The 24,503-nt window shown below is 40.7% G+C and overlaps 1 protein-coding gene across 2 annotated transcripts in view; it reads right to left on the reverse strand.

Annotated features, from left to right (window-relative positions):
• proza (protein Z, vitamin K-dependent plasma glycoprotein a) overlaps positions 1–23,781 on the reverse strand; it is a 31,225-nt gene extending 7,444 nt beyond the window's left edge. The window contains exons 1-7 of one of the 2 annotated variants that reach the window (XM_067382861.1): positions 23,655–23,781; positions 23,297–23,389; positions 7,849–8,018; positions 6,506–6,530; positions 4,927–5,040; positions 2,543–2,671; positions 2,147–2,262 (exon numbers count right to left, since the gene is read on the reverse strand). In XM_067382861.1, coding sequence (XP_067238962.1) covers positions 2,147–2,262; positions 2,543–2,671; positions 4,927–5,040; positions 6,506–6,530; positions 7,849–8,018; positions 23,297–23,372 — 630 coding nt within the window. In that variant the 5' untranslated portion in view covers positions 23,373–23,389; positions 23,655–23,781. Of the gene's footprint in view, positions 1–2,146; positions 2,263–2,542; positions 2,672–4,926; positions 5,041–6,505; positions 6,531–7,848; positions 8,019–23,296; positions 23,390–23,607 lie in introns of both variants that reach the window. The other variant, XM_067382860.1, reaches the window with a different exon arrangement.
• Between the last annotated feature and the right edge of the window lie 722 nt (positions 23,782–24,503).

Genomic DNA, 24,503 nt, shown 5'->3' on the forward strand with positions numbered 1-24,503 from the left:
AGGCAACTCTCCGGAACTTAATCTGATAGAGAACCTGTGGTCAGTGCTCAAAAGGTGAGTGGACAAGCAGAAGTCCTCAAATTGTGATCAACTCTGAGCATTATATAGCAAGAATGGATCGCCATCAGTCAGGATTTGGCCGATATTAGCTATTCAGCATGTCAGAGTGAATTATAGAGGTTATGATAAGGAAGGGTCAACACTGTAAATATTGACTCTTTGCATATATTCAGGCACGTCAGGAGGGTATGGCAGGGTATGACGGCTGCCATACCATGGCTGTGTGGTCAGGTCAATGCAAAGTAATATTTTTATTGCAGGATTAACAGAGTTATATTACTAAGTGTAACATTAGTTGTAATTATTGTTGTAATTATTTTTTTAATGTTATAATAGTGATTTGATCATCTCTAAAAATAAATTAAAAAGCAAAATGTGTGAAAAAAACTTACGGAGTTGAAATGTCTAATGAGCCAATAAGTGCTCCTTTGCCACCATCTACTGATTATAGTGTTAATTTCATGTATTTTTTTAAATTTAAAAAAGCGTCTGCAATTCAAGTGTTAGTTTTCCTACATCATCAAACTTTTAGTTTTATGAATTCTGTCAAATTTTGGTGATGACCAAAATGTTCTGTACCTTCAATGCACCACATTCAAGGTCTAGAGAAGTACTAAAGACATTGTTAAAATAGTCATGTGAACAGGGGTCAGTAGTATGAAGCTGAAGAAAGTGCTTCCATCTACATCCATCCATCATAAATGTGTACTCCACACAACTCCGGGGGGTTAATAAAGGCCTTCTGAAGCGAAACGATGCGTTTGTGTAAAAAAAATATCCATATTTAACAAGTTATGAAGTAAAATATTTAACTTCCACCAGGCTGCCTTCTGTATTAAAGTTACGAAGAAAGTGTAAACTGGCGTCGCGTCAGTTACACTTTTTCCAAAAGTTGAATAGGGAAGGCATTGGACGTAGCATAAGCTTTTTGAACTTCAAGAGTTTTACACTTTCTTTGTACGTAGAATACTGAAAGCGGTCTGTGGAAGCTAGATATCTTACTTCATTACTTGTTAAATATGGATTTTTTTTTTTTACACAAACACATTGTTTCGCTTCAGAAGGACTTTATTAACCCCCCGGAGCTGGTGGAGTAAACATTTATGATGGATGGATGTGGATGGAAGCACTTTCTTCAGCTTCATACTAGTTACCCCTGTTCACTGCCATTATAAAGCTTGGATGTGTCAGGATATTTATTAATATTTCTCCGATTGTTTAAATCAGAAAGAAGAGAGGCTTGAGGGTGAGTAAAGCTTGGAGTAATTTTCATTTGAAAGTGAACTAATACTTTAAATCGCTTTGTTGGATTTAAAGCACCCATATAGATGGCAGAGAAATTCTGACTCGGCTCATTCAATTCTAACAGGCTCAGCGCTTAATTCAAGTAGTGTTACATTATTTAAAGGGTAGGTCAGCATCAACAAGTAACTAATGAATAAGTGGCTGAATTTAGCCTCATGATTTCTGAGAAACACTGTTGAAAATTGAAATCAACACCCAAACAAACAATTTTGTGAATATTTGCAAGATGTCTGTTCTGTGTGCGCGCTGAAAGAAAAATATTGTGTTTGTACACAGTCCTGGCTGTGTAGACAGGAGAAAAAAACAAAGTGCATCAGACTGATCCACAGAGCTTTAAAACACTCATGTAGCCAATCAGTGGTAGGGGGGTGTATCCGCATCATGATGGGGAGGAGAGAGAGTGAGCAAGCGGTACATTTGTAGAAAAACTATAGAAAGAAAGATGCTGAGATATTACCAAAGAAGAAATGTCAGTGGAATATATTTGGAAGACGAAAGGTTACGATCAGGCAAGAGCTTTAGGACCGGTGTTAATTTTGGAGAAGCTTTAGCACTGGGGAGATGTGAGAAAGCAGGAAGGCCTGAAAATGGATGCAGAGGTTGCTTTGTTTTGGCTGTTTTAATATTAGCTATAGTAATGGGACAGATTTGAGTGTCAATGTTTGTCTGGAGCAGGTGTGCTGATGACTGTGTTGCATTGCAAGTTCGTTATTTTAGTGGCAGTGCAATAACAGGAGGGGTCTGTTTGTTTAGATGTTAGGATCAAGAGTAGTCCGTTCACCTGCCAGGGACACTCTTCTGGGCCACAGGTGAGTCCTTCATAGTCTGACTGTATGTTAGATGATTGACGTTTGTCCCACTGGCTCAAGCTACTAATTTTTCCACATGGAAATGTCACTAAAAAAAAAGTAAACATTTACTTAGAAATTATTTGGTATTGCTTGTACTCAGGGGTATTAGCACTCCCCTAATGCACTTGCATAGCACATATGAAGCTAGCTTTAGTGAGACAATATGGAATGGAATTACTGAAATTACTTCCTAGTTGGCAGATGAAAAGGAATAAAAACACAATGTCTCTCTCTATATATGCCATTACCAGGTGTTACATAGAATACATTTTGTAATCTGCTTTTGCCTTGTTTGCAAAGTAGAAACTATGAGACAGGGAACTCACCAGATGGCTCGCACTTCTCTCTCTGCTTCAGTTTCCAGCCGTAAGCACACGAGCACTCGTACGACTGATAGCCTGGCTTACAGAACTGACTGCAACCTTTGCTCTTATCTATTACACATACTGTTTGATCTAGATGCGACAACAATCACTGAGTTAAGTGAGAATCAAATCATAACAGTATGAGAAAAAACATAATTTAGCATCATATAATAAAGACAATTCAGAAATTAAACAGAAATAAAGCAGTAAAAACTCTAATCAAATGGTAAATTTTACAGCATTTTGTTAATGGGGTCATGAAATGCATTTTCAGATCTTTATATCATGTTTCTGGAGGTTGGCTTATTCTAACTTTTTGGCCAACCCTCTACGGACACGCTGAAGCTCGAGTCGCCATTGGCTAAAATTTTTCATAAATATAATATAAAATATAAATTTCAAACATTATTAAAGACAAGTAAACAGCCTGTAATAAAAAAGAACAAATAATCAAACTACAAGCAATAGCACAAATAACCAATATAACAAAGTTACCAATTAAATAAACAGTGATTTTTTCGGTTTTTCAGGTAGATCTAACAGTAGTTAGACACAGATTAGGTACAGAAATTGAATAAAGTAATCAAACATAAGACTGCATAGTCTTTACTGTATAAATTACATATAGATGAATCTCTATTAAAGTTACAAAAGTTATTCAGTCAGAAGCAGTGAGTGATCTCTTTGTCTTTTGTTGTTTGATTAACATTAAAAACACAGGCAGAAGCAGGAATATTAGGCTGTTGTCACTTTAAGACATAACACATAAGATACAATATACTGATATACTACGCAAGTTTTCTTTCTCGACTGTTTACATTCACTTGACATAACCGACTGTGTTTAACTGACTGACTTTCTGGGCGCGTGCTTTGAATGTGTACCACGTGTACCGTGCCGAATTGAGTTCTCTTTCATGTCTTCTTACACCTGAATGTTTAAATTGGCAAAGCTTAAAAACACGTGCAAAATGATAAACATTCATGATGGGGACATTGACAGTTCTGTCAACTCTTGGCCACCGGGCAGTCCTTGTTGTTGAGCCCTGCGTTTAGATCTAGCGTGTCGATTCTCTTTATGTGGCATGTGTAAGCTTCTCTCTTTCTCTCATGTTAAGTGCATGTGTGAGAGAAAGCGACAGAGGGCACTCTCAGCCAAGAGATGCCAGTAAAGCTCAGCAGGCTCTGAAATTATATAAACTTATTTTTTGCCTCTAACTCAAACAAAGGCCAGCGAAATCATACAATTTACTAGCCATTGACTTATTAAATACTTTTTTTAGTCACCTAGCGTGAAATTTGTTTGCATATGTGAGTGATTTACTTGCATTGTAGAGGGTTGCCTTTGCAAAAATGTTCAAATTATTTGTAAAAATTAATGATAATTTTTCATCCTAATTTTCACTCTCTGTAAAAAGCACTCTATTAGTCTTTTTCAGATGTAAATACCCATGGCTGTGATTGACTAACTTCATTGCACCATATGCACGCTCTTATGACTGATGGACAGGCATGAGTTGTTAAGAGCACACTCCCCAATTTGTGTAGTGGAAAAAGACATCACAATTTCTATGGTGGCTTGTTTCCACCGTGAAACAAACAAAAAAAAAAGATATGTGCGACTTTTTATTTCAAAATTCTGATTTTATAACTGAGTTTATATCATGCAGTTCTGAGAACAAAAATCAGAATTATGAGATAAAGTCACAAATAAAAAAATAACCTTTTTTATTTTTTATTCAGTAGTGGAAATAAGCTACCATAGATTTCAAATACTTCAAAACCTGGTTGAATAAACATTACTTACAAACAAAATAAGGATTGGAACATGCATACACAATTTTTCATATTTTCCTAGTGTCTTGTACCTTTAAACAGCAGTAAGCATCACATGGATAGAAGTATGCATATGGAAATCATACAGAGATGAGGATATGCATAGTAAACGAGGCATTGTAAGCATCATATATGGTTACTTTGGGGAGGGGATGGGGTGGGAATACATGTACGCACAATCTTCTGCTGATTGGTTTCTAAAGGCAGTTTTGTGCAGGTTCTGGCATATGTGGCATACTTTGAAATCGACGCAAAGCTTTACACATGAGGCCCCAGATATGCCTCAGAAATGTGGATGCGTAAATATCAAGGACATTTTGATTTTCCATTTCATGACCCCTTTAATGTTACTTTTAAAAAGAGCTCAATGTGCTCAAAAGCATCTCCTGAAAATTTGCAGTGCTGTGAATGAGATGCATTGTTTTTATTTATTTATTTAATATATTTTTTAGAAAGAAGTCATGAACATGAATGAAGTTTTTCCAAATCAACATGGGTTGAGTTACATACCCGTCTCGCAGTGGATTCCTGTAAAGCCTGATTTGCAAATGCAGTCATAACCTCCCACACTATCTGAACACATGGCTCCATTTTTGCATGGATGATCAGCACACTGGTCACCATCTAGTGCGTGAAACATCATCAGGGTTAACACAAACGATACACAGAAAACATTATATATCTGTTATTGTATCCAACCCAGACTACAACACAGGCATAAGCATTATTATTATTTTTTTTTTATAAATTTATTATGACTTGTCAATCACAGTATGCTCAAGCCCAATACTTTTTTATGATGACCACTAAAACTATATAATCAACTGCTGTCCCAGGAAAACTGACATCCCTCGGTTACACTTTACATGTACTTGCTATAGTAATAACAGTAAATTATGCATAAATACATGCAGCCAACCCTAATCATAATCCTAACCCTTTAGTAAGTGGCAATAAGTGAAACAACTGTTCCACTTGCCTTAAAGGATTAGTTCACTTTCAAATAAAATTTTCCTCATAATTTACTCATCCCCATGTCATCCAAGATGTCCATGTCCTTCTTTAGTCAGTCGAAAAGAAATTAAGGTTTTTGATGAAAACATTCCAGGATTATTCTCTTTTTAGTGGACTCCACTGTTGAGGGTCAAAATTACAGATTCAGTGCAGATTCAAAGGGCTTTAAACAATACCAGATGAGGAATAAGGGTCTTATCTAGCAAAACGATCGGTAATGTAAATGTATATGCTTTATATAAACAAATGATTGCCTTCCAAGTGGTTCCGCGAAAACCGCATTTTCGTATTCTTCAAAAAGCTTATGCTGTGTGTCATATGCCTTCACAATTCAACTTACGGAACGAACGCAGCGCCAGTTCCAATTTTTCGTAAGTAGAATAGGGAAGGTGTAGGACATACAGCGTAAGCTTTTTGAAGAATACGAAAGTGCTCTTTTGGCAGAACCACTTGGAAGGCGAACATTTGTTTATATAAAGCATATACATTTACATTTTTTTTTTAAGAAAATGGCCAATCGTTTCGCTAGATAAGACCCTTATTCCTTGTCTGGTATCTTTTAAAGCCCTTTGAAGCTGCACTGAAACTGTAATTTTGACCTTCAACCATTTGGAGGCCATTGAAGTCCACTATAAAGAGAATAATCCTGGAATGTTTCAAAAACCTTAATTTCTTTTCGACTGAAGAAAGAAGGACATGGACATCTTGGATGACATAGGGGTGAGTAAATTATGAGTAAAATTTTATTTGAAAGTGAACTAATCCTTTAATTGGTTTGATTAGACTATGTCTTCAAACCTGCTCCTGGAGGGCCACTGTCCTGCTGAATTCAGCACCAACCCTAATCAAACACTCCTGAACCAGATAATCAAGCTCTTCAGGATCGCTTGGAAATCACAGGCTGAAGGTTGAAAATACACTTTTCAGGACAGTGGGTCTCCATGAGCAAGGCTGAAGACCTCTCTGTCATAATGGATATCGATTTTTCTTGCATTTGGAAAGACAACTGGCACCAGCCTTCCTCACATGACCATCATTCATCTTTAAGTTTCTTTCTGCAGCATTCACAACTTACCAATGTAGACAGACCAGAAGATATCCTTTAAAGAAACAAACACAATCCATTTAAGTCTGTATATAATTACAAGTGCAATTGTGAATATTAGCAATATTATTTAAAGTGTAGTGTAGGGTTGTGCGATTCTTACAAAAAAAATTATATCCCAATATTTTTTCCCAATATTTGGTTTAGGCCTGTCATGAACAGCTGATTCCTAAAGCTTTTCATATTTTTTTTATTCTGTGCAGTGCTCATAAATGCACTGATTTATTCGGTCACTGAATCAATCACTGATCTGCTGTGGTTGACAATTTTTGTTTGACAAAATAAAGCAAAAACAAAATATTGACAATATTGGGTCTAAAAAGTTGTCAAAATGACAACTTATTTTTTATATAATATCATTCGGATACTTTTGTGATATTGGTTGACAATATAATTTGATCTTGGATGGGTGAGGAATGTCCCTGTAGGCCTAGATCTTGAATTTTAGGGTCATTATTAAAGGTCCCGTTTTTTGTGTTTTTTTGAAGCTCTGATTGTGTTTATAGTGTGCATTATAACATGTGTTCATGTTTCGCGTGTAAAAAAAACACAGTATTTTTCACATAATTTACTTATCTGTATACCGCTGTTTCCACAGTCATAAAAACGGGCTGATGACTTCCTTGTTCTATGAAGTCCCTCCTTCGGAAACACGTAACGAGTTCTGATTGTGCCAGCTTAGCGCTCCTTGCCCGGAAAGGTCACGCCTCTTACCATAATGTGGAGATGCATGCGCTCAGTGTTATTGTAAACATGTCTTTAATTTTACTCTATCAATTTGAGCCAGAATCAGACCCGGTGATTGGACTGCGGGATGAAAATAACAGCGTTTCGATGACATGGCGACAAACACACTCTACAAACGCAACTCTTGTGTATTCCTGTTGGTGGAGGTTAGTCAAAAAACTGTTTTAGTGACGTCATTAAAGAAGGAAGTAGAGGGATGTAGTCCAAGCTGGCCGTTCGATGTAGGCGACTTCTGTTAAATAAAATATCTCGCTTGGCATTGAACTTTGAGCTTTAAAATTTTACAGATTTTATTTATACTCTAACAACAACATTACACACTAACTAAAGTTTGAAACATGGGATCACGAAGAACGGGACCTTTAAGACATTACTCTACTGTACAGCTCACCAGGAATCTGTGCTCTCTCTCAAGGTGTGTTTCTGTTTTGTTTGTTTATTTTTTAAAGTGAATGATGTCAGCCAGCACATTGTTAAAAAAATAATTACACTATTATCATAGATGATGATACATATCGCACAACCCTACTGTAGATGGGTGAATTTATTGGAAGGCTCAGACTCACTGTCCGATAATTATCCTGGAAGACTTCTCTTGCTTCCTCATAATCACAAACTTCCTCTAAACACTCCCTCTCAAGGTTTGCAGGGAGTTTTGTTTCTTCATCACCAGTGTTGCTTCTCTTCTGACGGGAAATTACATTAAGTGCATCCCACTTTTCCAAGAACAGAGGTGCTGAAGTATGTATGGAAACAGGAAAATTGTGAAAATTACATTTTGCAAACAAGTATGAAAATTATTTTATACATTTTGAATGGTAGACGTTGAACCTGGAAAAACAGATAAAAGTGATATTTACAGTGGTGAATAGGGATGGACTCGAGTACTCGAACGTGACAGCGACGAGTGATGACTGTATTCACTTTGATCATGAAAAATAAAGTTAAGCGCTTGCAGCGCCAATCTGCCATATACACAGCAATACGAGAACAGGATTGTAATAGAATGTTGAGAATTTTTCGTGCTTTAGTTGGCCATGTATCAGCATTGTTTTTATGGGAATATCACATCCACAATGGGAGTTGCCCTTTCAAACTAGCAAGGTCAAGTTCATGTGCACATTTGCATCCTTTTGTGCAGAAGTTATAATCAATAAAATAGAAGCAGTGTTATTTTTTCTAGTCATATGTTCATGCTTTCATGTCATATTTTTGTCAACATTAATTTTCGTAACAGTCTTAAAATATTTTTGATATCTCCATGAAGCACACGCCCCAACCCCCGAGTACTCGTTTTTTTTTTAGACACATCAATGATCGAAATAAGAAATTGGCAAAAATGCTCATCCCTAGTGGTCAACCAATATATATCATCAAGGCCAATACATCGGCTGATGTGTCTGAAGCAGGACTTTTATTTTGACAGTGTACACACAGACATATTAGATTACTGAGTGCACTGTTGGTTAGTGTTTATTTCCTTTTGTTCAGATTTTTAATTATATTTTGTGAAAAATAATGTTTAAGCTCAGCCAATAAAAAAAAAAAAAAAAAAAAAAAAAAAAATTCAATATCGATTGACTTACTAGATATTTCAATTGAAATATTCCATGTTTCCATGTTTTCTGGTTATGTCCACCAGACATCTGCACATGGCTGAGAATCCATGGGTACCCAATGAAACTTTACATATAACATTTACATTGTCATAAACATTTACAAGCTTTGGAAACAACAGGAATATTTTTTAAATGTCATAATGTTCATTGTTTATATTATGTTATTTACACCTTTTATGCATTTAATTAAGTCAGAAAATGAAATTAGTGGTGCTGTTAGACAATGGTCGGGTGTTCTGTGAATTATCACGGTTGCGGAGTGTGAACAGGTCAACTCATGTCATCCAAGTCTAAAGAAATAAGGTTTTTGATGAAAACATTCCAGGATTATTCTCCTAACAGTTGAAGGTCAAAATTACAGTTTCAGTGCAGCTTCAAAGGGCTTTATTCAATACCAGACGAGGAATAAGGGTCTTAACTAGCGAAACAATCGGTCATTTTCGAAAAAATACAACTGTATATGCTTTATATAAACAAATGATTGCCGTGCACGTGCTTCCGCCAAAACCGTACTTTCGTATTCTTCAAAAAGCTTACGCTGTATGTCCTACACCTTCCCTATTCAACTTACGGAACGAACGCAGCGCCAGTTTAATTTTTTTTCTGTAAGTGGAATAGGGAAGGCGTAGGACATACAGCGTAAGCTTTTTGAAGAATACGAAAGTGCAGTTTTGGTGGAACCGAAGGCGATCATTTGTTTATATAAAGCATATACATTTACTTTTTTTTTTTAAAATGACCGATCGTTTCACTAGATAAGACCCTTATTCCTCGTCTGGTATCATTTAAAGCCCTTTGAAGCTGCACTGAAACTGTAATTTTGACCTTCAACTGTTCAACTGGAGGCCACTGAAGTCTTGTTGTCATTGACATCTTGGATGACATGGGGGTGAGTAAATTATCAGGAAAATTTTATTTGAAAGTGAACTAATCCTTTAAGGATCCAAATGCAGCATTCATTAAAGGGTAATCCAAAGACGTAGTCTAATTAACAGGCAAGAGGTCATCGGTAAGCAGTCCAACACAAAACACCAGGCGGGGAACTCAGGCAAACAGGGCAGTGTTGCCAACTGCTTTCAATTGAAAGTAGCCAAATCGTCTCAGGTTACATATGGTTCCCTGAGAACAGGGAACGAGACTCTGCGCTGATTGCGCAGGGGAACGTCACGTGACCCAGGTGTCTGAAAGCAACTATCCAACAACTCCAATCCCTATTGGCCGGCGACAGCCTATGATGTCATACGGCGCGACCCGGAAGTATAAAGGGAGTGCCTGGAGAGACAGAAGACATCTATCGTCTTGAGGGACTGTTCTACAGGCAGGCAACCCGAAGCATGGCTGGAAAGCGCAGAGTCTCGTTCCCTGTTCTCAGGGAACCATGGTTACATACGTAACCTGAGACGTTCCCTTTCGAAAGGGAACTTCAACTCGGCGCTGATTGCGCTTTGGGGAACGATATACCCACGCCGCCATGCTTGAGGAGAGTGCATGCCAAATAATTTGGCTGACAAACGTCAAGCAGTTTCGAAGGAAACGCTTAGCAACTCACCCTCGGGTCACACCAGGCTGTCAGTGACAGCATTCCCTATGGCCAACAGCCCAAGCTGAGCCAACAGAGGCCTTCCAGAGATAGAAGGCCTACTAAGGCCGCTAGAGGCATCTGAAACCAACTTTTCCACAGACAAAGTGGTTTCTTTAAGGGAATGAGGCCAGGGAACCGAAGGGAACCCCGTCCAGTCACTAGAGGGGAACGAAGTTACCCCTAATGCCACCAGGGAGGCCGACCTGGTCTGTCATAGGACAAACTTAGTCTTGGCCAACCCTGTCTGAGTACAGAATCTCCATAATGCATTCTTCATAGAAGAGAGCAGGTAAGAGTGACTGCAGAAAGGCAGAAGCAACTCAGACCCACGCGTAGAGATGGGCATCCTGGAGAGCAGAACTCAGCTGAGTGCTATGAATCCTCTTATTGAGGGGAGATAATCCACTCATCCTAGGATCTACTCAGTGCTTAATTAACGCACTGAGGAGGCTGTGCGCTAGAGAACCCTGATACAGGGGAGCACAAACCAGCCTGAGGCTGAATCTTAGGAGGAGGCCTGATAAGGCCTACCACCATGATCAGCTTAGGGAGCTAAGCACTATTACAACATAACCCCAAAGGGGAAGTGCAAAACTCACCTAACAGGTAGACCATGCAATGGGCACGTACTCATGGAGGCCAAATAGTAACTATATGTGAAACAGAAGTATATTCAAAAAGTGGCCTGAAGGGGCCACCCTGAACACCTGTCTGGCTGCAGCAGACAGGCAACTTCAACGGCAGCAAGGGAGACTGCAAAGCACCCGTATGATAATCTACCCAACACAATCCAACGAGCAGTGTACTCAGTAAAAGCACCTTTTTACTCTTTCAAGCAAGAGGAGTACAACATACGCCGACACATAGTCGAGGAAGGCCCGTGCCTAGCTGTTAAAACTCAACAATTGCACCTACATAGTAAGGGGATAATGGGCATACGGCGTGACAACTCCCTCGGGAGGAGACCAGAACTAGGAACTATACAACCTGAAAAGGGATAGTATACATAGGGTTATACGCAAATAACACACCTAACCTAGCTCTAGCCTGGCCACTAAGCTACAGGCCTTCTTACAGGGCCACAAGCCTAGTGAAGCCTGGGCTTCACCTTCAAATCTCATGGAAAGAGAAAGAAAGCAAAGCTCACAAGCAAACGATGTCAGGCGGCCAATTAAGGCCGACCTAAACATGCATAATAACTGAAGTGACGAGTGCTAACTCAAACTACCCTAGAACACAGCAGATGAGAAGCTACTTCTAAACAACAGGCGGCTAAGAGGCGGCCATTTTGTGGCCTGCACACTAGCCAGCCTATCAACTTCAGATTGCCCAAAAAAACCCTACTTTTTCCTGACTGCATGCCCAGAAAACTATACAGGAAAATAAGGTCTTATTTTAAACACATAAAATATAGACCCCCCTGCGGCTCAAAGACCAAAGACTCCTAATGCTCCTTTTTTACATAAAAAGGATGGAATCCAAGGCTCTTTTAAGCCTAAAAGATCCTCTTACTATCAAACAGAAACAGCGGGCTGACATGAATAATCACTATGGGCCCAGCCATCAGTCTGACCATAAGAAGCATCTGAGCATGAATATGTCTATATACATATACGCATACATATGCAATAAACATACATATATATACATACACACATATATATATATATATATATATATATATATATATATATATATATATATATATATATATATATATATATATATATATACACAGGAGGCAGAAGAAGAAGAGGAGAGGGTAAATATAAATCGCCCTATGTAGCTGGGGGATCGATACCAACGCAACAGTGTTTACAATCGATCACCCACCTCACTCTTGCTTCTTCCTCCTCCCGCCTGTCTGGGTTCAGATACAAATCTGGACGGCTAGGGGTTTTTCCATGCCCTCCCGATCTCAAACGAGGAGATCAGAAGGGAATGGAAAGTCATGGAAGCCGCTGCATTAATGGACAGAAAGGAACCGCTTGTCGAGCCATTCGCGCGCGGCCCCTTTCTTAACGTGCTCTCACGGCAGCTGCAGCCCACCGAAAAGCGCGTCCCAAACACACACAACAGCCAGAGGAGCGCTCGAGCCGGACACGATGACATCAAACAGAAACGAACTCATCTGCGAGCCCTATGATCGCAGACACCGTATTGCCTCAGCAAACGGGGCCAGTACCATAAGGCACAGATGCAGACACTTCTTCCCTCGGGAAGAGTGTCAAACGAGAACGGAGCGTCCTGAAAAGGGAGACACTCACAGTAAACAACAAACACAGACAGCGCCCTCAAGCAGACAGAAAAACGGCCAGAAAATGTGAATATAAGTGTCAAACCTGGGGACACGAATAAACACATCCTCTTGAATGTTAGTAAGGCATATAAAAAACCCTACCGGAGTTGGAATAGTCGTAATCAGACAGAACAGGACCGAAAGACGAAAAGATGTCTTCTGCTCCCTTTATACGGTTGCGCCGTATGACGTCATAGGCTGTCGCCGGCCAATAGGGATTGGAGTTGTTGGATAGTTGCTTTCAGACACCTGGGTCATGTGACGTTCCCCAAAGCGCAATCAGCGCAGAGTTGAAGTTCCCTTTCGAAAGGGAACTGATCGCTAAATGTCACTACATGACATCATAATGGTGATTTCAGTGATATATTTAAATATAAATATAGATCTGTGGCGAGGGGGGCGTGGTTCAGCGAGGTCTGCAACCGGAGAGAATAGCGGGAGACGCTTGGTAAGTGAGTGGGTTGAATACAAATCACGAACACCTGTTTCTCATTCCAGTGATTGGCACGGAGACAGGATAAAACGCCGTGAGAAGCAGGAGCGTGTGAGAGAGAGGGGAACTGTTGACTGAGTCGAGTCAAGGTTCGTGGAGTGAAGCCCTTGTGGATGGTGTAAACCAAACTTGGAGAGAAGCCCTTGTGGATAGCGTATGCCAAACCTGGAGTGAAGCCCTTTGTGGATTGTTTATTTTCGTTGTTGTGCGTTGCACAGTCTTTCTGTTGAACCGTTTTGATATTCAATAAAGACTCAGTCAGCAGTTGTTCGCCGTCCCTGCCATCTTCCTTCCCCCACTACGAACTTAAGTCTACTACAAGATCATTGAGTGAGATAAGAATCTAGATAAGGTTTGTCAAAGAAGTTGCTAGACTTGTTGCTAGGCTTTTGAAAACAGTCTCAAAAGGGGTGAGGGAGTTGCTAAATCTAGTGACAAAATCGCTAAATTAGCAACACTGATACGGTAATCCAGAAAATAGGCAGGGGTCAAAACCATGAAACAGATAATCACTGGAACATTCAGAAATACAGTAGTAACACATACCAGATTTAACAATGAATGACTTCAGAATCGCTTCAGAAGGCATTTATTAACCCCCTAGAGTTGTATGGATTTATTTATTTATGGATGGATGCATTTTTTTGTCTTCAGAATTTGGGCCCCCATTCACAACCATTATAAACCTTGGAGTACTAAGGACATTTTTGAATATATCTCCAACTGTGATCGTCTGAAAGAAGATAGTCATATACATCTAGGATGGCTTGAGGGTGAGTAAATCATGGGACAATTTTTCAACTATCCCTTTAATGCACAGGGGCGACATACAGAGATTGTACTACTCTCAAACCAAGCTTCAATCTGTGTACAACTTTATCCTAAATCACCTGACAGTTGACAGCTGACGAAGCATGACATTACACTACAAACAGTCTCAGTTTCCTATGAAATGAACCAACCTTATGTCTTTACTGACTCTTTATTTGTTGTCTTCAATAATTGCTTGATGACTGACCAATGATTAGTTTCGTTATTGAGAATTGTGAAATTTCACTGGTGTCTCAAATTTGGCAGTGGCACTAAGTGAAAATAGTTGTCAGATTCTATTCAGTGCAGATAGTGGCAGATACCTCAGTGTATTGTAGTATATTATAAAACAGTATGCAATAATAACATATTCAGTGTATATGATTATTTTTATTAAAATCATAATTGGATACTGCCTTATTGGGACATTACTGTCCCTGTTCCTAAAGCCCCTACACCCACCCAATAAACACTTTAATTGTATTTTATTAATTGATAAGTTTAATATGCTGCTAATCACTACACTTTATTGAAGTTCAGCTACTAAATGTAAGTGATCAATGATTTATTGCTTGTTCAAGCATGCAACAATATACAAATTTTGGCCTTGTCATAGTTTGTAGAAACAGTACAAACTACAGCTGATAACTTGACAGTTATGCAATGTGAAATTACAGAAACAATGTTTTCCTGTGAAAAGCCAATGACAGCCAATGCATCTTTTTAGCTCTATGAATATATGCAATAAGCATTTCAAAAACTTGCTACCCCTCAACCATCAAAAGGTCTCTTAAAAGCATAAAAGAACACTTAAAAGTAAAGTAACACTTTACTTTTAGTCCTTCCACAGCATATTACGGATGTGTTAATGCACAGACTAATATTACAGTACGTGCTTGTTGCTTTGACCAAAAATTTTCCTACATTAAACTGGAACATTGATAAATATTTCAAAGTGCTTTCAGTCATTTTGACAGCAAATATTGTATTTCCCTGCATTCCAGTAAACAATGCTGATAGAGTTTAGAAGTGAAAAGGGAGATAAAATTACATTTTAAAGCACTTGTGTGGAAACAAAACAGGGAAAGAGACGTGAATGAGGATTTGGGGAAAAAACAAGATTATTTTTGCATTTCAGTGATGGGATGTTGTTCATTAAATCGGGAAAGCAGATCACAAAAATATAGTCTTTTTCATTTTGTTACAGCTGAAAATTAAGGAAAAAAAAAAAAAAAAAACAATCAGGAGAAAATGAACAGCAGAATGAAGAAAATTATTGCCACATATTCTTGTGATACCAATGTCACATTAAAATACCAAGTCTTTATTTTTCCAACAGATAAAAATAGAGCACAATGGAAAATTTGCAGCTCATTCAATCACACAGACAGATCAGAATTATTTGCCTTATTAATTTATATTATAGAATTATTTGCAGTCTTATTACTTGGAATTATTTGTTTCAGTCCTTTTGAAAGTCAGTTCTCAAAACCTATATTTTAAAATGGAGTAGGCTTGAAAAACTTTGAAAAAAGTGATGAAACCAAGCAGTAGTACATTGTTCCTGCTGATCCGGCCTTCCCAGGTGAAAAAACAAACAAACTTGACTACAGGCAAGTACATTTGTAGTACATTCTTATTTTTTGTGATAAATATAATATATAAGTTATACACTGTAAATACATTAATTAAAAGTATATTTCTACTTCAGTGCACTTTAAAAAGTATACTAAATGCCACTAATACTTAAATTGATTTTTAGTGCATTGAAATAAAGTATACTAACGCAGAAATATTGATTTTTATTAGTGTATTTGTTAAAAGTGTGCTTTGAATGCTTTAAACATTAGTTCAATCTTAGTAGACATATATAGTACTTATTTAGTAATCCTAAATTTAAATGAAATTGATTTTATTAAAAAAATATATTACTAATGTATTAGTTAGAAGTACATTTGCTGTCTATAACTTTTTTTTTGTGTTCAAAATTTACATAAATTATATAAAAAGAATGTACTGTACAACATGAATCCATTTTCCAAACTGTGTTTTTGTCTTACCTTGAATCATTATGGTACACTTATAATAAGTGTTTATATTCTGACTATTTCAGACTGGTCTGGTAGGAACTGCTGCGGAGTAGCACAGTAACTGTGTGACTCGCCATAGACATACACTGAGAGAAGTAGCTCCGGCTACAATGTTCTTCCGCAAGATGCGTGCAGTTCTGTTTATTACCCCCTAGAGGGCCAAAAATGCCAGAATACAGCTTTAAAGGGATAGTTCATCCAAAAATGAAAATTACCCCATGATTTACTCACCCTCAAGCCATCTTAGATGTCTATGACATTCTTCTTTCAGACAAATATACTCGGGGTTATATTAAATAATGTCCAGGCTAATCCATGCTTTATAATGGGAGTGGATGGTGCCCCAAATTCTAAAGACAGAATAAATGCAGTCATCCATTATAAAAGAAGTCCACACGGCTCCGGGGGGTTAATAAAGGCCTTTTGAAGCGAAGCAATGTGTTTGTGTAAGAAAAATATCCATATTTCAAACTTTATAAACTGTAATCTCTAGCTTCCGCTAACTGTCATACGTGCGTGCACGACAGAGTGGAGTCCCAGCTTATGACGTAGGTGCTGTAATTCTGCCACAAAGATAGACTAAAAACGGAGAATAAGACTGTGGCGAGGGGGGCGTGGTTCAGCAAGGTCTGCAACCGGAGAGAATAGCGGGAGACGCTTGGTAAGTGAGTGGGTTGGATACAAATCACGAACACCTGTTTCTCATTCCAGTGATTGGCGCGGAGACAGGAAAAAACGCTGTGAGAAGCAGGAGCGTGTGAGAGAGAGGGGAACTGTTGACTGAGTCGAGTCGAGGTTCGTGGAGTGAAGTCCTTGTGGATGGTGTAAACCAAACTTGGAGAGAAGCCCTTGTGGATAGCGTATGCCGAACCTGGAGTGAAGCCCTTTGTGGATTGTTTATTTTCGTTGTTGTGCGTTGCACAGTCTTTCTGTTGAACCGTTTTGATATTCAATAAAGACTCAGTCAGCAGTTGTTCGTCGTCCCTGACCTCTTCCTTCCCCCACTACGAACTTAAGTCTACTACACTGGTGCCGAAACCCGGGAAGGAAGACGGTGAGCACATCGCCATGCAATCTTCGTCCTCCGCCACATCATCGCGTCCCTCGCGGTCCTGCACCGCGAACAACAACAGGCCCTGCTGGAGTTAAGAGGCGACCAGGAGCGGTGTTTCCAAGCCATTCTACAGACCCAGCAGGAGGACCGCGAGGCGTTCCGGAGCTGGATTGACCGGGAGGTTCCCCGGGGGCCCACCGAACAGCCTGCTGTGCCTGTCCACCTGCCCTTAAATAAGATGGGCCCACTGGATGATCCAGAAGTGTTCTTAAACCTCTTCGAGAGATCCGCGGAGGCGTGTAAATGGCCGCGGGACCAGTGGTCGATGAGGCTGGTCCCGCTCCTCTCAGGAGAAGCACAGGTGGCGGCACAGCAGCTCCCCGTCCCGAACCTCCTGGTCTATGAAGACCTACGGCGGGCCATCGTCCAGCGGGTTGGTCGGACCCCAGAACAGCACCGACAGCGCTTCCGCTCCCTCGACCTGGGTGAGTCCGGCCGGCCCTTCACGTTGGCCCAGCAGCTCCGGGACTCGTGCCGCAAATGGTTGCTGGCTGAGGGAAGCGACGTGGACCTGGTCATCGATCGCGTGGTGCCACCGCCCCACGTCGCTGGACTCAGCCATCCAACTGGCGGAGGATCATCTGGTGGCGTGCCAAGGGGGCGGCGAACCCCTTCCAGCTGCCTCTCTCTCTCCCTCTCTTTTGTCCCCCTCTCTCTCTGCGCCATCTATTCAGCCCACTCTCTGCCACTGGAGCGGCGGGCAGGTCTGGGCCGGCCTGTTGGAGGTGTGGGGATCCAGATCATTTTGTGGATAAATGTCCGGTTATGGAGGTCGGGACGGTGATCCGGGTCCCCGACGATCCACAGGCCGCCCCTGGTCAGGCTGGCGGGTACCAAATACCTGTGAGTATCAAGGGGGGTACCTATCAGGCTTTGGTGGACTCGGGCTGTAACCAAACCTCTCTCCATCAAAGCCTGATTTCATCTGGGGCATTGGATACAGGCCGCATGGTTGGGGTTCGGTGCATGCACAGGGATGTGGTAAGATATCCTGTAATGTCCATCATAATTAAATTTAGGGGACAAAAGCATAGTGTTGAGGTGGCAGTTAACCCGCACCTCCGGGATCCGATAATTTTGGGGACGGATTGGCCCGCGTTTAAACAATTATTGGGATGTTTATGCTCGGATGCCTCTTGGGGGAAAAGAACGCGGGGTGAGCAAGCGCGAGTACAGGTGGGAGTGACTGATCAAAGACCGGAGAGTTCTGCTGCAGGGGATCTGAGCGAAGCCGGAAGACTAATTCTTCCGGAACACGATGATTTTCCCCTGGAGCAGTCTCAGGATGAGACATTAAAACATGCATTTGATAGGGTCTGTATGATTGATGGTCAACCTCTCCAGCCTGGACGTCTGCTTGCTTACCCATATTTCGCGATTATAAAAGATAGGTTGTATCGAGTGACCCAAGACACTCAGACAAAAGAGGATACAACCCAGTTATTAGTGCCAAAGAGCCGCAGGGAAATGCTTTTCCACGCGGCTCATTCTAATCCGATGGCGGGGCATTTGGGACAGGCAGCGACACTAAATCGTCTCATGACCCGGTTTTTCTGGCCGGGCATTCACGAGAATGTACGCAGGTGGTGCGCGTCTTGTCGTGAATGCCAGTTGGTGAACCCACCGGCCACCCCAAAAGCGCCATTGCGCCCGCTTCCATTAATGCAGGTCCCCTTCGAGAGAATTGGTATGGACCTCATCGGGCCATTAGAACGATCAGCAAGGGGACATCGCTTTGCATTAGTCATTGTTGATTATGAAACATGATATCCTGAAGCAGTGGCTCTCCGCAACATTTCTGCTAAGAGTGTTGCGGATTCACTGTTTCGCTTAATCTCCCGGGTGGGGATTCCAAAAGAAATCCTCACTGATCAAGGCACGGCGTTTATGTCACGCACGTTATGCGAACTGTACGAATTATTGGGCATTAAATCGGTTCGTACCAGCGTCTTTCACCCACAAACGGGCGGGCTGGTCGAACGTTTTAATCGCACGCTTAAATCCATGATTCGTAAGTTCGTTCAAGAGGACGCCAAAATTGGGATAAGTGGTTAGAACCTCTGTTATTCACAGTGCGAGAGGTCCTGCAAGCCTTCACTGGGTTTTCCCCCTTCAAGCTTCTCTTTGGGCGCAAGCCCCGTGGGGTGCTGGATGTCCTCAGGGAAACTTGGGAGGACGGACCATCTCAGGCCAAAAATGAAATTCAGTATGTGCTGGACTTGAGATCAAAACTCCACACTTTGGGGCGGCTATCAATGGAGAATTTGTTACAGGCCCAGCACAGACAGAGCCAACTGTATAACAGACGGTCTAACTTACGTAAATTCGCACCGGGAGAAAAAGTGCTTGTATTGCTCCCTACTTCCAGTTCGAAATTACTTGCAAAGTGGCAAGGACCCTTTGAGGTCACACGACAAGTGGGCGAGCTCGATTACGAGGTGGTACGGTCCGACAGGAGGGGGGCACGTCAAATCTATCACCTCAACCTCCTGAAAAAATGGAATGAGGCAGAATCAGTGATGCTGGCGACGGTGATTAGCGGGGAGGATGATCTCGGACCAAAGGCGAATGTAAAAACTCAATCTCTCGCTCTGGTCCCGGGGGGAGATCACCTCTCGCCCTCCCAGCTCACTGATTTATCCAAATTGCAAACAGAATTTGCAGACGTGTTCTCTCCCCTGCCGGGACGTACCAACCTCATTCAGCACCATGTCGAGACGGAGCCGGGCATGGTTGTTCGCAGCCGGCTGTATAGGTTACCTGAACACAAAAAAAAGGTAGTTCAGGACGAATTAGAGGCAATGCTGAAAATGGGAGTAATAGAAGAGTCCAGCAGTAACTGGGCGAGCCCGATAGTTTTGGTTCCTAAGACCGACGGCTCGGTTCGTTTCTGCGTGGACTATCGCAGGGTGAATGCAGTGTCGAAATTCGACGCGTATCCAATGCCGCGGGTGGACGAATTGCTTGACCGGCTAGGTGAGGCTCGATTTTAGGATATCCGAACACATAAAGAGTGCTGATCACCGACACTGCATACTTGCTTTATTAAACAGAGTGAAACATCGGTCTACATTGACAGCTTCTCTGAGTGAAGTGGTCACTGATGCGCCAACTGACTTTTTTCTGGACCTTCACTATGTGATTGGAGCTTTAACTTTAACTTCTACATTTCCATAACTGTTTATTTCACACCGATGTAATGAGTTGTTCTGAGTGTGGGTGGGACATTGATATCCCGGCTCCACTTCGTGCTCAATACTGTGCAGACTTGGGCTCCAAGTTCACTATGTGCAGACTCGAGTCTCAAGATGTCAGTGCCATAATGGCACACTGCCGGCTTTCAGTTACTACAATGGAAGAGAGTGAAGGTGAGTCTATGGCCTCTAAGTTGACATTCATTGTTCAGTCATCTGGTCTCACTGACTTCTTCTTCTTCTTCTTCCTCTTTTTTTATTACTCTCAAAGCTTCCTGCCAGACCAAGTAGGGCATGCTACAGCCTCTGCGGTGGACATCCAACTCCGGCCATATCCAAGTGTGATGTCAGAAGTCACGCCCGTGATGGGAAGTTCGGATCATTTTACTGACTCAGATCTTTGAATCTTGTTCATCATTGCGTTCATTTCAGCAGAATATAATTAAAGTGTTACATGATAATAGCCAAATTCCCCAACACATCAACTTACGTGACATTTATCACATTTAGAATAAGAAAAAAATTTGCAATGCAAAGCCAAATAATGAGAAACAGAAACTATGAATTAATTGCTTTGCTGGAAAGGGTAGTTTTTGAGTGCGTTTCAGGTGGAAAGGTAGGTTTTAGGTGGCTTTCAGTGTGGTCTGTCAAAAAAGACAAATGATGATTAATGAGATAAGCACGATTTCCCCCCCAAACCACTTCACGAGAAATCCAGATAATTTCCAGCTAATGCAGCTAATTTTATTTGTTAAGGCTACAGTGAGGGCTAGGTTTAGGATCAGTGTTTGGTGTAGGCCAGTGGTTCCCAACCACATTCCTGGAGGCCCACCAACACTGCACATTTTGCATGTCTCCTTTGTCTGACACATCCATTTTAAATCTTTGAGTCACTACTAATGAGCTAATAAACCTTAAAGGTGCCATAGAACATGTTTTCAAAAGATGTAATATAAGTCTAAGGTGTCCCCTGAATGTGTCTGTGAAGTTTCAGCTCAAAATACCCCATAGATTTTTTTTAAATTCATTTTTTTAACTGCCTATTTTGGGGCTTAATCAAAAATGCGCCGATTCAGGCTGCAGCCCCTTTAAATTCTTGTGCTCCCCGCCCCCGAGCTCACGACTGCCTTAAACAGCATAAACAAAGTTCACCCAGCTAATATAACCCTCAAAATGGATCTTTACAAAGTGTTCATCATGCAGCATGTCTAATCACGTAAGTATGTTATTTATTTGGATGTTTACATTTTATTCTGAATGAGTTTGATGGTGCTCCGAGGCTAAAGCTAATGTTACACACTGTTGGAGAGATTAATAAAGAATGAAGTTGTTTAAAAAATGAAAATAACGACAGTTTTGTCTCTGTGAATACAGAAAGAAACAATGGTAATTTTAAAATTTAACAGTACATTAGCAACATGCTAACAAAACATTTAGAAAGACAATTTACAAATATCACTAAAAATATCATGATATCATGGATCATGTCAGTTATTATTGCTCCATCTGACATTTTTCGCTATTGTCCTTGCTTGCTTACCTAGTCTGATGATTCAGCTGTGCACATCCAGACATCCTGCCCTTGTGTAATGCCTTGAACATGAGCTGGCATATGCAAATATTGGGGGCGTACATATTAATGATCCCAACTGTTACGTAACAGTCGGTGATATGTTGAGATTCGCCTGTTCTTCTGAGGTCTTTTAAACAAATGAGATTTATATAAGAAGTAGGAAACAATGGAGTTTGAGACTCACTGTATGTCATTTCCATGTACTGAACTCTTGTTATTTAAAGGTTCTCTAAGCGATCCTGGGTGGAGTAACTTCCTGTTGATGTTCGAAGTGTTGTCAAACATAACAGAGGCTAGCTAGACCCTCCCTCCGCCTCCTCCTCCCCTCCCATCCGTGCTTCCTGGAACAGTCATGAATAATTTTTAATAATTTTTTCATTTTTAATTCTAGGGCACCTTTAATCAGGTGTGTTTGATTGAGGAGACATGCAAAATGTGCAGTGTTGGTGGGCCTCCAAGAATGTGGTTGGGAACCACTGGTGTAGGAAATTTAATACTGTGACTGACATGACCAATAAAATCGGCTGCAGGGCGGCATGGGCCTGGCTTCTGTCGTCACACTTTGATGTGGGCCGGGTTGGATGTCCACCTCAGGCTGCAGTGAGATGCTTCTCTGCCAGCCCATGTTGTCCAGAGAGGGGGAGCTGGACGTCATTTATTTGGCTCTGTCTGCAGTGAGCAGCAACACTTGGAAGTTGGCAACATTTCATAAAAGCGAAGATGACGCAGTAGTGATTTGAGAGTCCCCTCAATCTCAACCCCAACACTGTCAAATTAGCAGACAGTCTCACTTTTGGGAGCGTTTGGTAGAGCAAAATACATAAAGCAATCTTTTTGTTCAAATTTAATTTGTACAATATATAAAACAAAAACAATTCGTAGCAACAGTATAGGGACATTTAAAGGGGAAACAGACGGACTTGGCAACCCAGGTTGTACTCGCAACGGGATTGATCACGTGGTGTCAGTTGCTATTCTCAACGCTTGTCTTGAGGGCCAATCGTCTTTTACAACGAAGCGTTTTATTTAAACAATTTCTAGGGAAGATTTACATTGGTATGTTAGAATCCAGTCTTTGCTTAATTGATTTCAACGATTTAAACTCTGAAGTGGCTAAATGTCTGACAAAAAGAAAACAGGACTGCGGCCCATGGAGATACGAAGACCAATGTTTATCAACCACAACAAAACGAGTTAGTGTTTTACAGACTCCAAAAGCTTTAAACGCAGTATGCTTTACCTGTTCTTTTGTGCAATCCAGCCGTCACGAAGCCAAATAAAACTGCGAGTGAAAGAAATCTTCCGAGATAAGCCATGATATGATGGTCGACGTCTGTGGAGAAAGCAGGGATAAATAACAGCGCGCTGAATTCAGCTGCGCGTTGTTTATTAACGGGCAGAACCGTTATTTTTAACACTGTCCTACATCTTCCGTTTTCAGTTAGGAGAAACCTTACATTAATACGCAGTGGTTGGTTTTAACCTCAAAATGTAGGTTTACTGTCATTTACGTTAGCTTTTATTTATTATATTCGATAATGGGTCACTCACCCGCTCAGCTGGTCTGGACGAACTCTGTATTGACTGGAAACACTTACTGTAACTGCGCTGACAGTCTGCTATCCTATCGATTAAGGTTATTCAATCTGGATCAGACCCACATCAGAACATCTAACGTTACTGTTATTCTGTAAACACAAGACCCGTCCTGCGTTTGTGTATTTAACCACAAGAGGGTGCAAATGGACTAGCAATTGTCGTTTTCCGTCAGATTTGCTTGAAAATGAATTATGTTCAACTACAATTAGATGTTTTCATCAGTTTCACCATTAGTGCAATTTTAAGCAGAGATTTACAGACCCACATTAAAACCATTTTGGCCAAAAGGGAAGACAACAATAGAAATGTAGCAACATTGAATTAAAATGAAAGCTATTTAGTGATATATAATGCCCTTAGTGAAAAAGGCAATACCAAACTGTACTTAAAAGTGTAAATGTAAAAATAAATTGACACATATATTAATCGAAAATACCCTGTGATTGTAGGGGAGACCGGGGGCAATTGTAAAAATTATAATGTAATAGTCTACCTTAAATACCAAGGACCACAATAAGCTCCAGAGAATATGTAGTTAAAGTTGCAAAATTAAAATGAAAATGTATTACAGAAATGATTAACATTGAGGCAAAAAGATCATTTAAATGTTAACTCATAATTGAGACACTTGCGATTGCATTTAGTGTACCCACAATAAATGTAGCAAAATTCAACGTGGATTTGAAAATGTATTTCGGATGAAAATGCATGTCCCCGCCCCACCCTGTCAATTATTGCATTAAGGCAGGGCCAGGTTGTTGTTATGTTGGTGAAATAAGGACGCTACAAAAACTGTGCATTAAGATCCGTATATTGCTCTGATTCAGAACTGCCATGCACACAGTAGA

This window comes from Chanodichthys erythropterus, chromosome 3 (assembly GCF_024489055.1).
Source record: "Chanodichthys erythropterus isolate Z2021 chromosome 3, ASM2448905v1, whole genome shotgun sequence".
Taxonomy (NCBI): Eukaryota; Metazoa; Chordata; class Actinopteri; order Cypriniformes; family Xenocyprididae; genus Chanodichthys; species Chanodichthys erythropterus.